Source organism: Alternaria infectoria (assembly GCF_024043175.1).
Source record: "Alternaria infectoria strain BMP 0036 chromosome Unknown scaffold_7, whole genome shotgun sequence".
Taxonomy (NCBI): Eukaryota; Fungi; Ascomycota; class Dothideomycetes; order Pleosporales; family Pleosporaceae; genus Alternaria; species Alternaria infectoria.
The window spans coordinates 40118-53906 of NW_026250696.1; the positions used below are offsets into that span (position 1 = coordinate 40118).

At 51.9% G+C, this 13789-nt stretch overlaps 5 protein-coding genes and 2 non-coding genes across 7 annotated transcripts; 4 read left to right on the forward strand and 3 right to left on the reverse strand.

The window, feature by feature from the left end:
• Positions 1-2710: 2710 nt before the first annotated feature.
• J4E92_004891 (uncharacterized protein) lies at positions 2711-4490 on the forward strand (the record flags this gene model as incomplete). The annotated part of the gene is made up of 4 exons (XM_051496278.1): positions 2711-2964; positions 3016-3590; positions 3650-4096; positions 4153-4490. The coding sequence occupies 4 exons, from the start codon at positions 2711-2713 to the stop codon at positions 4488-4490; spliced, it is 1614 nt and encodes a 537-aa protein (XP_051352998.1).
• An 805-nt stretch (positions 4491-5295) lies between these two features.
• J4E92_004892 (uncharacterized protein) lies at positions 5296-6756 on the forward strand (the record flags this gene model as incomplete). Its single annotated transcript, XM_051496279.1, has 2 exons — positions 5296-5521; positions 5621-6756. The coding sequence occupies 2 exons, from the start codon at positions 5296-5298 to the stop codon at positions 6754-6756; spliced, it is 1362 nt and encodes a 453-aa protein (XP_051352999.1).
• Positions 6757-7186: 430 nt separating this feature from the next.
• On the forward strand, positions 7187-8260 carry J4E92_004893 (uncharacterized protein; the record flags this gene model as incomplete). Its single annotated transcript, XM_051496280.1, has 2 exons — positions 7187-7547; positions 7608-8260. 2 exons carry the CDS (start codon positions 7187-7189, stop codon positions 8258-8260), a joined length of 1014 nt encoding a protein of 337 aa, XP_051353000.1.
• A 1215-nt stretch (positions 8261-9475) lies between these two features.
• Positions 9476-10441, forward strand: J4E92_004894 (uncharacterized protein; the record flags this gene model as incomplete). The annotated part of the gene is made up of 1 exon (XM_051496281.1): positions 9476-10441. The coding sequence occupies one exon, from the start codon at positions 9476-9478 to the stop codon at positions 10439-10441; it is 966 nt and encodes a 321-aa protein (XP_051353001.1).
• Positions 10442-10915: 474 nt separating this feature from the next.
• On the reverse strand, positions 10916-12261 carry J4E92_004895 (uncharacterized protein; the record flags this gene model as incomplete). The annotated part of the gene is made up of 2 exons (XM_051496282.1): positions 10916-11913; positions 12255-12261. 2 exons carry the CDS (start codon positions 12259-12261, stop codon positions 10916-10918), a joined length of 1005 nt encoding a protein of 334 aa, XP_051353002.1.
• Positions 12262-12442: 181 nt separating this feature from the next.
• On the reverse strand, positions 12443-12559 carry J4E92_004896. Its single transcript has one exon. It is a non-coding gene; the product is annotated as a tRNA-Val (tRNA).
• A 187-nt stretch (positions 12560-12746) lies between these two features.
• On the reverse strand, positions 12747-12850 carry J4E92_004897. Its single transcript has one exon. It is a non-coding gene; the product is annotated as a tRNA-Glu (tRNA).
• Between the last annotated feature and the right edge of the window lie 939 nt (positions 12851-13789).

The following is a 13789-nucleotide window of genomic DNA, read 5'->3' on the forward strand; positions in this document are numbered from 1 at the left end:
TGGGAGCCGTCTTGGTCTCCCAGGGACTGCTTGCTCGCCCGCCGGCTGGGTAACGTATCCATGAGATAAGATTCCGAGATGTTATCCGCCGACCGCCTATGATGGCCATGATGATGGTGGTGACCCATCATCTGCCTCCTCGAGGGTGGCAACATCCCACTCGAATGCGTCGTCAACGCACTTTCCATTCTCGACCGCCCCCCACTCCCACTCCCACTATGCCCTTCTCCATACTGCTTATACGTACTACTCACGTACTCCTTATCAAACGGCTTCAAGAACGGACCCATACCCGTTATTGTGCTCGACATAATCGCATATCCCATCTGCCATTGCGTAGCGATTACATAATCGAAAGTGAAGTTTGACCCGCTAAGTCGTAGGTCCAGGTAGTAGAGACGAATTCCGGCGATTGCGATCACCGGAAGGCGGGCGGAGAAAGCGAGGATTACGAGGAGTTTGGCGAGAAGGCGCATTTGCAGGGAGTAGATGAGGTGGACTGCGGCGAGGAACATTAGGAGTTCGGTTAGGATGTCGAAGGTGCCTATGCTGAGCCATTTTGGCCACTGTGGTGGTGCGTTAGTATGTGGATGTATTTCATCGAGGAAGAGAATACGCCTAGTCGCCTAGGATAGTCGACTTACCCTATTCGTACAGTTGCCCGCGTCTATATATGTTTGCGCAGGATTGCATGGTATAGCAATCAGGATGACGGATACCAGTGCCCATAGACAGGACAGTGCTACGAGCGACCATGATGCTATGCGATGAGCTCCTCCTGGCGATAGCCTTAGGTATAGGGAAAGCACCGATAGCTTCGAGGCGAGTATAACGAAGATATAAATGATCTGCGACGCAAAACCTTCCTGTTGGTTGTTAGACGCGGTTTCCCCAGATGTTCGGCGGTTCACTCGGTCGCGGCTGCCCTGCGGGCCTGCGCGAACGCCAGAAGGAAGCAAGGAGCCGACACCCACGCGCGGATCCAGAGGGTCGCTGAATCGCCAAAACTTAAACACCACGTACATTTCCAAGTTGCTGGAGTTGCGACAACGGTACTCCGACTTGTGAAGCTCCTAGGCCCAGGTTGACGAGATGGAATATGATTCCTGATTGTACCGTGTCGAGCAATGTTGCTATCGCGAGCCACCAATCTGCACACACGCCATCAGCACAATGTCTCAACTCTGAGTACAGACCGACTCTAGGGCACTTACCATCAGATCGCCACTCCCTCGATTGCAGGCGCAACCATACCCGGATCAGAAAACAGGACCAGACAAAGGCCAAGACAGCTGCACCGGTCACGACAATGAGCCCGCGCTTGTCATCCGCAGATATAACGTACGGCGGAGGAATCACCTCTCCAGCCATCGAGCATCAAGGGAAAAATTGAAGAACAGAGGTACAACAGAGTGGCGGCCATAAGATGACAGGCAGACAGATTCCACGGCAGTTGTCAGAGGGCGACCCTTTGGGTTCTGTACCGCTGCTCCTGCGTCTGACATGTACCTATACCGCCTGTGGTTTGCACTCAGTCAGCCCAATGAGAGCTCGCGCGGACGTTATACCGCCCATGTCACTCCCTTCACTTCGTCCTCCCTCACGCTCATCGCTTATTGATCAGGACCGAATGCGACCCATGTACACGGGTTCACGGGAGATCTTGTTGAAGATGGCGTCTGATGCTAAGCGAGCCATGACCAAGTACTCCTAACGCATAAGGGTCTCTTCGTCCTTGTATGTGCTACAGTGGCTGACGCCAACAAGGCTCGGCGCCCGGCGGAATGACAGCCGCATGCTGCCATACGTTGAAATGACATTCAGGTAGCTAGCGCGAAGAAAGCGGTTTACTGAACGGTGGGACAAGAAATTCTTGTGAAAGTTTACCGTTCCCTCGGGTTTGATGAGCTCGGCTACCAGCATGACTGATTTGAGATTTCCTAGGTAATATCCGTTCGAGGCAGCAATACGGTCACAGAACGCTACAAATCTACAGATTGTACCATGAATTACGAATCATACCATGATCAACATTCGCTAATCTGATGTTCACCCTGGCTCCCTTCAACCTCGTAAGGCTGGAGAAGGTCCAGAACGAATTCTTCCGCTTCCCCTAGAGAGACGTTTCCACCTCTCACGAACGTGTCATCTCGGCGGATTATCTTTTCCTACACAAGCCTGCGGCAGATGCAACTACATGTAATCAATGTACGACTCCTGCAGCGATAGCCTACGGCCCAGCCGCAGCAAACCCCCATATAAGGAAGCGGGCCGCGTGGTGTCGCGCTAGCGGCAGGGATAGTGGCATTTGGGCGGACAGGACGTCAAACCATTCATGGCAAGTCGGAGGGCCACGCACTGTGTACCGCGACGATCTTGTTGGTTGACATGTGCACCGGAGTGTATCTGCACCATTGGACCCTGGCTCCGCTCGAGAAGAAGAGATGCCGGGTATATGAAGGGGGTTTGAGTCTAGTGCACCCCACTTCTTCGTGGAAGCGGCAGACAAGGCATTTCGCAGCGGCTGGACGAGCCCATCTCGCCAGCATGCATGTGCACGCCATTTCGTGTGTCCGTGTGGGCAATCCCTTCTTCTTACTTACCATCGCACCGTTCTCGCTTGTTCGTTTGCGTTTGCTGTTCCTGTTTCTTGGGTCTCATTTTTATTGAGGCGCTGCGTTCCTGCATATCTTAAGGCGCGCATCTGGTTATGGCTGCTTACGAGGCTCAGCCGCTTGGCAGTATGGATAAGCAGGCGACGTTGGAGTCGCGGGCGAATGCGTCGCGGTCGTTGGATGGGGATGAGAGTCAGGAGTACCATCAGTCTTTGCGGGGTTTCACGAGGGCTGATCGCGCGGATATGGAGCGTATGGGCAAGGTGCAAGAGCTGAAAAGGAATTATCGGCCGTTGTCTGCGTTGGCGTTTACCGTTATCTTGCAGGGTACTTGGGAGGTGCTTTTGACGTACGTTACCTTGGTACTATGGATGTGGACTAGGAACTGACAATATCGTAGTGCAACATACCAAGGCCTTCTCGATGGAGGCCCAGCAGGTCTTATCTGGAGTTTCGTCTGGACATGGTTCGGCTTCAGCACTGTTATGCTGTCGCTAGCAGAGATGGCATCGATGGCACCGACTGCTGGTGGCCAGTACCACTGGGTCTCCGAATTTTCGCCTCCAAGCGTCCAGAAGCCATTCAGCTACTTCATCGGATGGATGTCAACACTATCATGGCAAGCCGGTACAGCTTCCGGACCTTTCCTCGTCGGCACCCTAATCCAAGCCTCCGTCATCGTCATGTACCCAGAATACGAGCCCACCAGCTGGCACGGAACGCTCATGGTCATTGCCGTGACCTTCTTGGTCTGGGTCCTGAATATCTGGGGCTCAAAGGCTATGCCTGTTTTCCAGAACGTCATGTTGGTCGTTCACGTGTTCGGTTTCTTGGCCATCATCATCGTCTTCTGGGTTCTGTCGCCACGGGCTACTGCTGAAGTGACTTTCACACAGTTCAAGAATGGCGGAAACTGGAGCTCAACTGGTTTGGCTCTTATGGTGGGTCAGGTGTCAGCCATCTACGCCTGTATCTGTAAGTCAATATCTCTACCAAGCTTCGTCATTGGCACATAAGCTAACATCCAATCACAGGTTCCGACTCCGCAGCCCACATGGCCGAAGAGATCAAAGATGCCGGCAAAACCGTTCCTCGCGCCATGATCGGCGCATACCTCATGAACGGCTCCCTTGGAATAGTCTTCCTAATCAGCTATATGTTTATGATCACCGACGTCGACGCCGCACTCGCTGAGGACTACCCGCACATGTGGGTCTTCGCCCAAGCCGTCAACTCGGGTGGTGTCGTAGCCCTAAACGCCATCCCCACTGTGCTCATCTTCGCCGGCACATTAACTTTCAACTTGTCGACTTCACGCCAGACCTGGGCTTTCGCTAGAGACAAGGGTCTTCCCTTCAGCAACTGGATCGGCCATGTCGATCCAAAGTTGGAAATTCCGGCGAATGCTGTGACGGTGACTTGTCTTATCACCGTTGCGCTGAGTTTGATTAACATCGGCTCGGATACAGCTTTCAACGCTAGTATGTTTCTTCCTTTCCATCCGCATATTCGTACAATGTCAGCTAACGCACTACAGTCATCTCCCTCAACGTCGTAGCTCTCATGATAACATACATGTTCTCCATCGGCGCCGTCCTCTACCGCCGCATCCGCCACCCCGAACTCCTCCCCAACTGCCGCTGGTCCCTCGGCAAATGGGGCGTACCCATCAACATCGGCGGTGTTCTCTACTCTTCCCACGCCTTCTTCTGGTGCTTCTGGCCTGAGTCTACGCCTGTACCTTTGGCGTACTTCAACTGGGCTGTTGTTATGTTTGTTGGTGTGGCTGTTCTGAGTGGTATCGATTATGCTATTCGAGGACGCAAGCAGTACAAGGGCCCTGTTGTGCTTGTGGATGGGTTCAAGGGCGAATGACAGATACGTGGGTTAGAGATAAGGGACGAGGATGAAGAAGGAGAGGGCGATGAGCTACTTGGGTTTGATGTTAATAGATCTGACGATGAAGACGAGGATTGAATATAGACTTTTTCTCCACTTAACTTGATCCAATTGGCACGTGCCGCGAACGATCGTGCCCGCGGGCATCCGTAATACGACCTCATGCAGCAAAGCAATCGCATTCAAACCGTATACTAGAGTGGGTCGGATGCGTATTGCATTCCTCGTTGATACGAACTCATTGTAACGTTGTGAACCGTGACTGTCACCAGCGGCCTTGGTCTCCGCACATGTGTGTCCACCAGCGGAGGCCTGATGTGGAGATATAGTCGAGAAGCGGTCAAATATGCGACTTTCCGGTAGCTGCAACCGAAACTAGGCTGTCATTGAACACCGTTGAGTAGTCAGGCCCTTGATTGCTCACCTTGGCAAGACACGAAGGATGGGCAGATGCAGTTGGAGTGGGGCATCAGATAAAATTTGCACCGGATAATGCTCGGATCTGATAAGATGCCCAGCCATCCGCCAATCGCAAACCGACCACCACATCCGCGACGGTGGTGGATCGCTCGTGTACTTGCGAATAGCTTATTTACTGGCGCGACGATAGTTAGCTGATTTCCGATGTCGGTGTGGTGTATGTGTGGTGCGTTGCCGGCATATAGAAGTGGGCGTTCTGCCACCTGCACTTCTAATCTAATCAGATCATCTTCCTCTCATCCCGCCCTGCCAACACTCCTACACCCCCACGACCCCTCCTTTATCAGATCAAATATTCACAATGAGGCTCCAAGGCGTTACTGACACACTGGGCAACCTCAGCCTATCAAATCCCAACCGCGTACTCGTTGTCGGCTGCGCATATGGTGGCATCTCTACTGTCGTCAACCTCCTGGAACTCTCACAAGGGAAGGCCCGACAGAGTGTCTACCCAGGTCCTGACTTCAAGGGTGCACGGAGTAACAGAGGGGTTGAAATTACTGTCATCGATGAGCGCGATGGTTATTGTGCGTCATTCTACCCCACTAGCCGAGGCTCAGCATCTTCACTGCCCCACCTTGTCACCCTGCGTCAGAGGAAATTTAGCTAATACTAGTGTCTTGCAGTCCACTCGGTTGGCGCACCGCTCGCCCATGTTACCCCAAAGTACACAACCCATATGTGGAAGAGGTATAGCCATCTAAACGAGCTAAGGCACCCAAATCTGCACTTCAAGCATGGAAGTGTGAAGAACATCAACCCTGAAGCCAAGGTTGCAGAGTGGTGCGATCGCAATGGCAAGACACAACACCAATCATACGACTATCTAGTCATGGCTACTGGCCTGAAGAGACCGTTCCCTGCTGTGCCAAAGTCTGGAAGCTTCGAAGAGTACCAGAGAGACTCAAAGGCTTTCATCGAGAAGATCACTGGTGGCGACCCATCGAAGTGTGAAGGAAGAAAAGTTGTAGTCATCGGCGCTGGTGCTGTCGGTGTCGAATTCGCTGCTGAGATCAAGAGTTACTACCCTGAGATCGACGTCACACTCGTGCACTCACGGAGTGAAGTACTGTCGTCAGAGCCACTACCAGCAGACGTTAAGGAGCGTGCAAAGATCCTGCTCGAAGAAGAAGGCGTCAAGCTGGTCTTGGGTAGCCGCGCATCTATCACGGAACAACCAAATGGTCAGTTCACAGTCACACTCGCAAACAACGACACAATCACAGCCGACTTCGTCATTGACTCGACGAAGAAGGGCACACCGACCACTGGTGTCTTACCTACTGAGTGCCTGAACGAGGACAAGGAGATCATGGTCCACCAATCTCTGATGTTCAAGGACAATATCCCAAATGCATCATCCCACTTCGGCGTCGGTGATGTCATCGCCTGGACTGGTATCAAGCGCGCAGGCAGCGCAACAGTCATGGGTCAAGCCGCTGCACAAAACATCTACTCCGCCATCCTAAACTCAGAACTTGCTCCTTCAACCGAGCAGTACACACAGACAGAACTGCCAGCATGGGATGCAGTCATTGGTCTAGCAGTTGGCAAGCAATGTCTGACATACGACCCGAAGAACGGTATCAAGTATGGTGTCGAGGTCATGAAGAACTACTTCGGCGATGACCTAGGTTGGACGGCGAGCCTGAAGTACATGGGTCTGACCGATGTTGTAGAGAGGGCGGATAGCCCGGTGGAGGAAGTGGAGAAGACGAAGATGACTGAGGTGGGCATCAAGCCTGTCAGCGCGCAGGCGTGAATCTAGATGGACAAGAGTCTGCAGGCGTTATGGGTATAGGAGCATGACAGGAAATATGTAGTTTTTATACATTCAGATTAGCGTTTCACATACCGTCCTTTCATTATATCTAGCGCTCGTTTTTGGATTTGTTGTGAAGTGCAGCAGATGGCGGCGAACTCGAATGGTTTTGAGAAGCTGTCGACCACAAATGATCTCGGAAGGTATCACAAACACTTGGCGCATATGCAGTCACTGCCACAAAATGCTGCGCGGAGGTTTTCGAAATCATCCGGTCGTTGTTTCCGTGCGCATTTCGTCCACGAGGCGCAGCCAGGTAACTGCGCCTGCGTATTCAAGCACTCTCAACCCTTGCAAAGTGCGCATCCACCATATCAACCCACGCAATCCAAATCCACAGTCCTCACAAACAACCATCGCAGACGGCAACATGGTGCACCTTACCAAGATCAAGGAAAGTAATGCGCAAATTGACGAAGAGACAGCGCCCCGTATCGCGGTGTTTGTCGGTGGGACTTCAGGAATAGGAAAGATCACGCTTGGAGCGGTAGCAAAACTGGGAACAAACTTCAAAGCCTACGTCATTGGAAGAAAAGAGAGCAAGGCAGCGTTCCAACCTTTCATCGAAGAGCTACATACGGCGAACCCGAATGCGAGTATCATATGGGTAGAAGGTCAGGTCACGCTGCTGTCTGAGGTAAAGCGGATATGCGACTACATCAGAAAACTCGAGACCAGCATCGATCTGCTCTTCCTGACAACCGGATACGTACCATTTTTTGGACGAGAAAGTAAGTCCATTCTATCCTGATTCTGTCAAACTGCGCTTCATCAAAAACTTACATTCCCAGCTACATCCGAAGGCCTAGACATCAGCCAGGTACTAGAATTCTACGCGCGATTCTGCTTCACACAAAACCTCCTTCCCCTCCTCCGCGCTTCGGGTCGCGCACGCGTTATAAGCGTGCGAGCGGGCGGAATGGAAACCGACTGGTTCTTCAAACCAGATGATCTACTACTCGAAGCGCCAGGCGCCTTCGGAGGCATGACTACGATGATACATATGATCAACATGACCACGCTCTCACTGGAACGCCTCGCCGCGATTCCAGAGAACCAGAATATTGTTTTCATACACGCACAACCAGGGAGTGTGCGAACTGGAAATCTGTTCCGCGGGTTCAAGGAAGGGTCTTGGGGCTCGTGGGCGGCTTGGATGTTCATGGACCCGGTTATCAGGCTTATGACGTATAGAGAAGAGGAGGCCGGCGAGAGGTATTTGTACCAAATCACCAGTGCGGCTTTTGGAGGGAAGGGTGTGCCGTTGAGAGAAGGTGTTGTGAAAGGGAAGAACACAGTAGGACAGAACGACGGAGGCTTGTTCCTGGTATGGCATACCTGTGAGACGACGCTGAATGAGAAGCCGCTGGCGAGATTGAGGGCGAGCGGCGCCCAGGACAAGGTTTGGGCCAAGACACAGGAAATTGTTGGGCCATATGCTTAGCCTTTTTATGTGTTTTACGTACGGTTTACTCGCTTCGGTCTATTGAAGCTGCTGATCGGGTCGTTGGCCAGTACCTGGGGAGCCATCACGATGGATTCTTGAGGGGACGCCATAGTAACGGCTGAAAAGCAGAATGGTTGGGACTGGTAAAGTTTACGGGGAGCTGAGAGTGATCCGGGTGTCATGGACGCGCTGGAATAATCACAGTCAAACAATAGACAACCTTGGAGCTACCATTGTGACACATGGAGGATTTCCAGAGTTTGAGAACCCAAGCGACTGGTTCAGCAGGATGTCAAGGCATCCCTAGCGATCGCGAACGACTGGGTAAGCGAAGGCCAGATATGGGGTATCTGGGATGAGATGAGAGACGTGGCTCAAAATAGGGAGCGCTAAAGGGGTGGAGCCCGCTATACCACATCCCGAACCCGTTTCGCTGCACGTTGACTGACGTGCAGCATGCACAATGCAGCCCAAGATAACTCACCTTATCGCAAGTCATCTCATCTTCATCACGAACGTCTGACAACGATGCCACTGTTTCCTTCAACACCATTTGCGCAGCGTTGTGGCCATTGTTCTCATCCGGAAGGTGTTTGCCGCGCCGTCCTTCGTCCCCGTTCCAATTTCCCGCACAGCCCGGTTCTCCGGAAAAGGGGCCACTGTGGCTCGTAACGTTACTGCCCCTAACGGTCTTCGCAATGTACACCATTTCACCATGAAACGATTTTGTTTTCAGCTGTCAGATGGGCTTCCAAGCTGATCAAGTCGAGCAATGTTCCTGAGGTCAAGTTGGGCGCGCATGGCAGGAGTCGCGTCCAGCATGCTCAATCGATAACGTTGAAAACAACAACCGCGGGACCCGCTTGCCACCCGCATTCCGAGATGCTCTCAGGCGTTCTAGAAGCGGCCGCTAGCTCATTTACGCAGAATTTGGATGTGAACGCCTGTTCGCATGCTGGCCGATGCGGCATGGGGGGCGTGTCATGGTTGCACAACTAGGCACCAGAATAATCCGTATCCCCATCCCGAGGTCCCCAGTTATGTTTCCATCTCTTTACGCATCTTGTTTACTTCTCCCATTTCGCATAGTCTTGACGCGCGCTGTCATTGTGTATTTGTAGTACCTCTTAATCGTAATCGCGCGTTTAGCAGTTTGTATTCTATCAGCAGTATAGTCGGCCCGAGTTATACCACCCCAGATCCGAACACGCGATGTTTCCCAGTGTAAAGGATAGAGCACGGCAGCTTTTTGGAGAGGCTGCGGTGCCTGATGCTGCTCCTCCGCCTCCGGTCGCGACGGGAAGGAGAGGCGCGCCACTCAAGGCTTCTGCTGCGACTAAGGCGGCCCCAGAACCAAAGACGCCCGCGAAAACTTCCAGGTCGAAGAAGGATGCGCCAGTGGTCGAGGAAACACCAAAAGCCATAGGAGCATGGCCAAGTCCCTTCGATTCCTTCAAGGCGAGAACATCGCCACCAGAGAAGCCCACACCGCCAACGCCATCGAAGTCGAAGTCCTCCAAGACAGCTACCGCATCGAAACCCTCCGCGCCGTCAAAAACCAGCACACCTTCCGCATCAAAGCCAGAGAAGTCTTCAAAGACGGATAAGTCAGAAAAGTCAAAATCTGAAAAGGCCGAGAAGTCGTCCAAATCGGAGAAGAAGTCAAGTTCGCGACCGAAAACTCCCCCAACACCCAAAGCCGCCCCGCCACCAAAGAAAGCCCCAGAACCCAAGGTTTCTACCCCGTCACGCAAGAAGACCGAATCGAAACCTGCGCCCAAACCTAAAGAACCCTCGCGCCCTAAGCTCGATGCTCGCACCTCCTCGTCGCGACCGAAGATGGAGCGAACGTCCTCTTCCTCTTCCCTCGAAGACGACGAATACAGCGACCTACGCGCCGCCTGTTTGCGCGAAGCGTCCAACGTTACGGGACTCAAAGGCAAGAACCTGGCGATATCGCTGCGCCAGCGCTCTTCTGGCGGCTGGTACGCAGCGCTGAAAGATGTCGGTGCGGACAAATACCTGAAAATGTGGATGAATCGGGATAAGACGTTCAAGACACAAGATGAGGCGCTAGAGGCATATTTGGTGTTTGTTAAGAAGATGAACACCGACATGAAGCTCTTTGGACCCATGAGCCCCAAACTTGGATCTGGGAAGAGCAAGGGCTTCTTCTAGATGTGCGACGAAGGAATCACAGGCGTTGACTTCACCTACCGACGCGACTGAGACGTGTTTTACGAGAACATGTCATCTGTAATATATGTAACACCACCACTACTACGGGATCTGGGACTATTTTTCCAGCGAGGCGTTCTATTTTGGATCCGAGTTACGAGACCCCGGTTGGCTCGCAACCCTGTTATAATACGCTGTAACATCATGTACGATATGTAGGACTACGCGCCTTTTTTTGGATTTTGGACTTTGGACTTTGGATCTCCGGGCGTTAACGGCACGCTACGACGAACTGGACGATCTTGCGCGGCGACGTACTGGGCCGGTTGGATTCATTCGGTTCGCTATATACCCCACTCAAGATCCTGTTCTTCATCTATCTCACAGATATGGCTTTGTTCGTTGATCGAACGAACGTATCGCCGTTTACATGTCTTTGTAATACATAATACTTCTGCCTTGGTATCGGATCAGTTATACCCCGCTATTGAACTCAGACGTCCATTCTATCCAAGTCCGGCGGCCAGGCTGATCTCTCTTTCTCTTCTCCATTTCTTCGTCCGAGTCGACATAAGGGTAGAGATGGCGGACGCCGTCTGCATCTCCGTCACTGACTTTCCATCGCACGTCGATGATTTCTAGGTCTTCTTTTGTGACTGGGTTTGGTGGGTCGAAACCTATACCGCGGTGTTTCCAGAATGCTAATGGGACCTGTAGGACGTCGTCTGTATTGGCTCCGTCGTTCGCGAACTCCGCAGAGGTATACAACATGATAGATTCGTCGTCAAACTCTAGGTCACTGTTGATGTACAATGGTAACTCTATACCCCCCTCGCGGAGAGGCGCAATATGGTCAATGGTATCATAGTCTTGGACAGCGGGGAAGTCGTATTGGAGAGCTAGACGGTAGTCGGCGCAGACTTGTTCCATGGTATGTTCTTTCGCCGCATCAATTTTCGCTTTCGCAGCTGCGTAACCCCGCAGTTTGGAGCAGTCGAAGTGAACGTAGTCGTTGCGGTCTTCACGTTGGTGCTCGTGCCAGAATCCAAATAGGTGGCCCAGTTCGTGGGCCACGGTTGTGATCCAGTAGTCTGGCGGGTACTTTTGCTTGAAGGCGAGACCGAGATGGATGCCGTGTCGCCCTTGCTCGTCACTCCATTCTTTTGGTATGTAGCCTGTGACCGAGGAAGCCTGGGTTTCGGTGTCTTTAGATTCCGCGATAACGGCAATGTCATTCTTGACGTGCTTGTTCCAGACCCAAGGGTCATCGTCCTTTTCGCGTTTGTTGTAGCAGTACGGCCATACGCCTTCCTTGACTCTGTACTCCCTGAACTGAAGTATGTGACCACTTGGGCAGCCGGGTTCACCGATCTTGTCCACCCAGAGTTTCCAAGCTGCGTCGATGTCGTCCTTGAAGTTATTACGGGCGCTCTCGTCTTCGAAACAGTATCGGACCAGTCCGTCGGGCCACACTGTACGAGGTTGTCCGGTCTAGCTGAACGGTCAGTTGGACGTCATGCGTTGGAGCGTAGGGATGAGCATACCATGGTCACAATCTCAGTCCATCTGCGATCTAGTGAAGACTCGTCTCTAGATACGAGTAGGCTAGAGATCATCTGTGATGTTGTGTGGGTATCATTGGCTACATATTTGAAGCTGTTAAGAGGCGGTGGACAAGCGGTGACGAATGCCAGAAAGAGAGAAAGGGTTTGTAACAACATGGCGGTTTCGGTGGAGTTATACATGGGTTGCTCCTCGAAAACTTGAAAGCTTATACTAGAACACGCAATCTGCCCTTTCGAAAAGCGCAGACCTTCCATAGTACGAAGAAGTGGCGTTGAATAAAGTGAAAGCTTGGATGCTGAGGCGCTTTTTCCCAAGATAAGGCCTGGCGTTCTAGTGAAAAGCGAGCCTGTCCATCCGACGAAGAAGCCACCAGAAATTATAGCTAACAAGTCGGCGCCTGCAGAGACAACAACGATGCAAAAAGCAAAAAGTGATTGGATACAGCGAGACTCGAACCCGCATCTCCTTCCGCTGTGCTAGACGTTACCGTCTAGTCCAGCGTCACTCTCACTCTCGTAAGAGTGGGCGCCTTTGCCATTAGACTATGTACCCTTTAATGAGGTTTAACACGAACCATACCTCTTATGTACTGCCAAAAGGTTCTTGATCGCGATACACAGCCCTTGTGGCGCTTCTTCGCCGCATTGCTCACCAGGGTTCTTTGTTGTCCCTCGCCAGACATCTCTAAGTCCATCTCCAATAGACTAGTCAAAGAACGATGCAAGTAGCAAAACGTAGTTGGATATGACGAGACTCGAACCCGTATCTCCATGAACCGTCGAGCTCATTAGCCCGACGACACCCTCGAAAGAGTGGGCGCCTTGACCATTAGACTACATACCCTCTGATTGGTGTCCAGTGCCAACAAAACCTCTTATACAGCCCTGAGATACTCTCCATCTGATATGTGCAATCGCGGTAGAGCCTTTCCTTAGCAACACATCAGACATGTTTCTTCTTCTTCGTCTCACATATATTCCCAAGTTCAATTCCGATAGAGCAGTCCAAAACCACCACTAACACCACCAGGGAAACCTGTTATCACGACCGCGCCACGTCAGGTGGTCGATAAGATATCCCCCGCAATCAGTACTATCCATGAAGCTCTTGGTCATGACCTCTCGCCAGTCAAAGGACAGGATCTTATCGTTCAAGTCGAGCCCAAAGGTGAGCCATCCTTGGTTACTGTCCGCAGGGCTAGCGGTAACGCCATCCAAAAGTCTGACCAAGAATGAACGATCGTGATCTGGCCCTTTCGAGTTCGCCAACGTTCCAAACCGCTTATCCCTCGTTTCCATTTGTAATCTGTCGACGCTGAGACACATTCTTTGTGTGTCAACGTACTCGATGGCTGGCCGGTCGGCGCGGCTCATATCGAAGTAAATAATTTTTTTGTCTGGGGAGTATTCTTTGAAAGTACCACGTTTGCAACGTATGGTGCATTGGTTTTTTGTCAGATATGTGAGGGATACTGTGACGAAATTTGGGAGGAAGATGGTGCTGGTGTATATTTCGACGGCCGCCTTCAAATTGCTGGAGACGTGACGGCAAGAGATCCAGAGGTGTTCTGGGTCTTCGGAATATGCGAACACCATGGCCCATATCTCTGTGGGCAAGTCGCTCATCGTGAGTGTTGGGTCTGGTAGTATTTGGATGTGAGAATTGTGGTGATTTTGTTGAAGAGGGAGAGAGGTCTCAGCAAGAGCAAAGGAATTTATGCGTCAGAGCTTTCAGTTTCTATGTTGGTGTCATACGCTTGGTAATGGCTGATAGGCGCGGCGT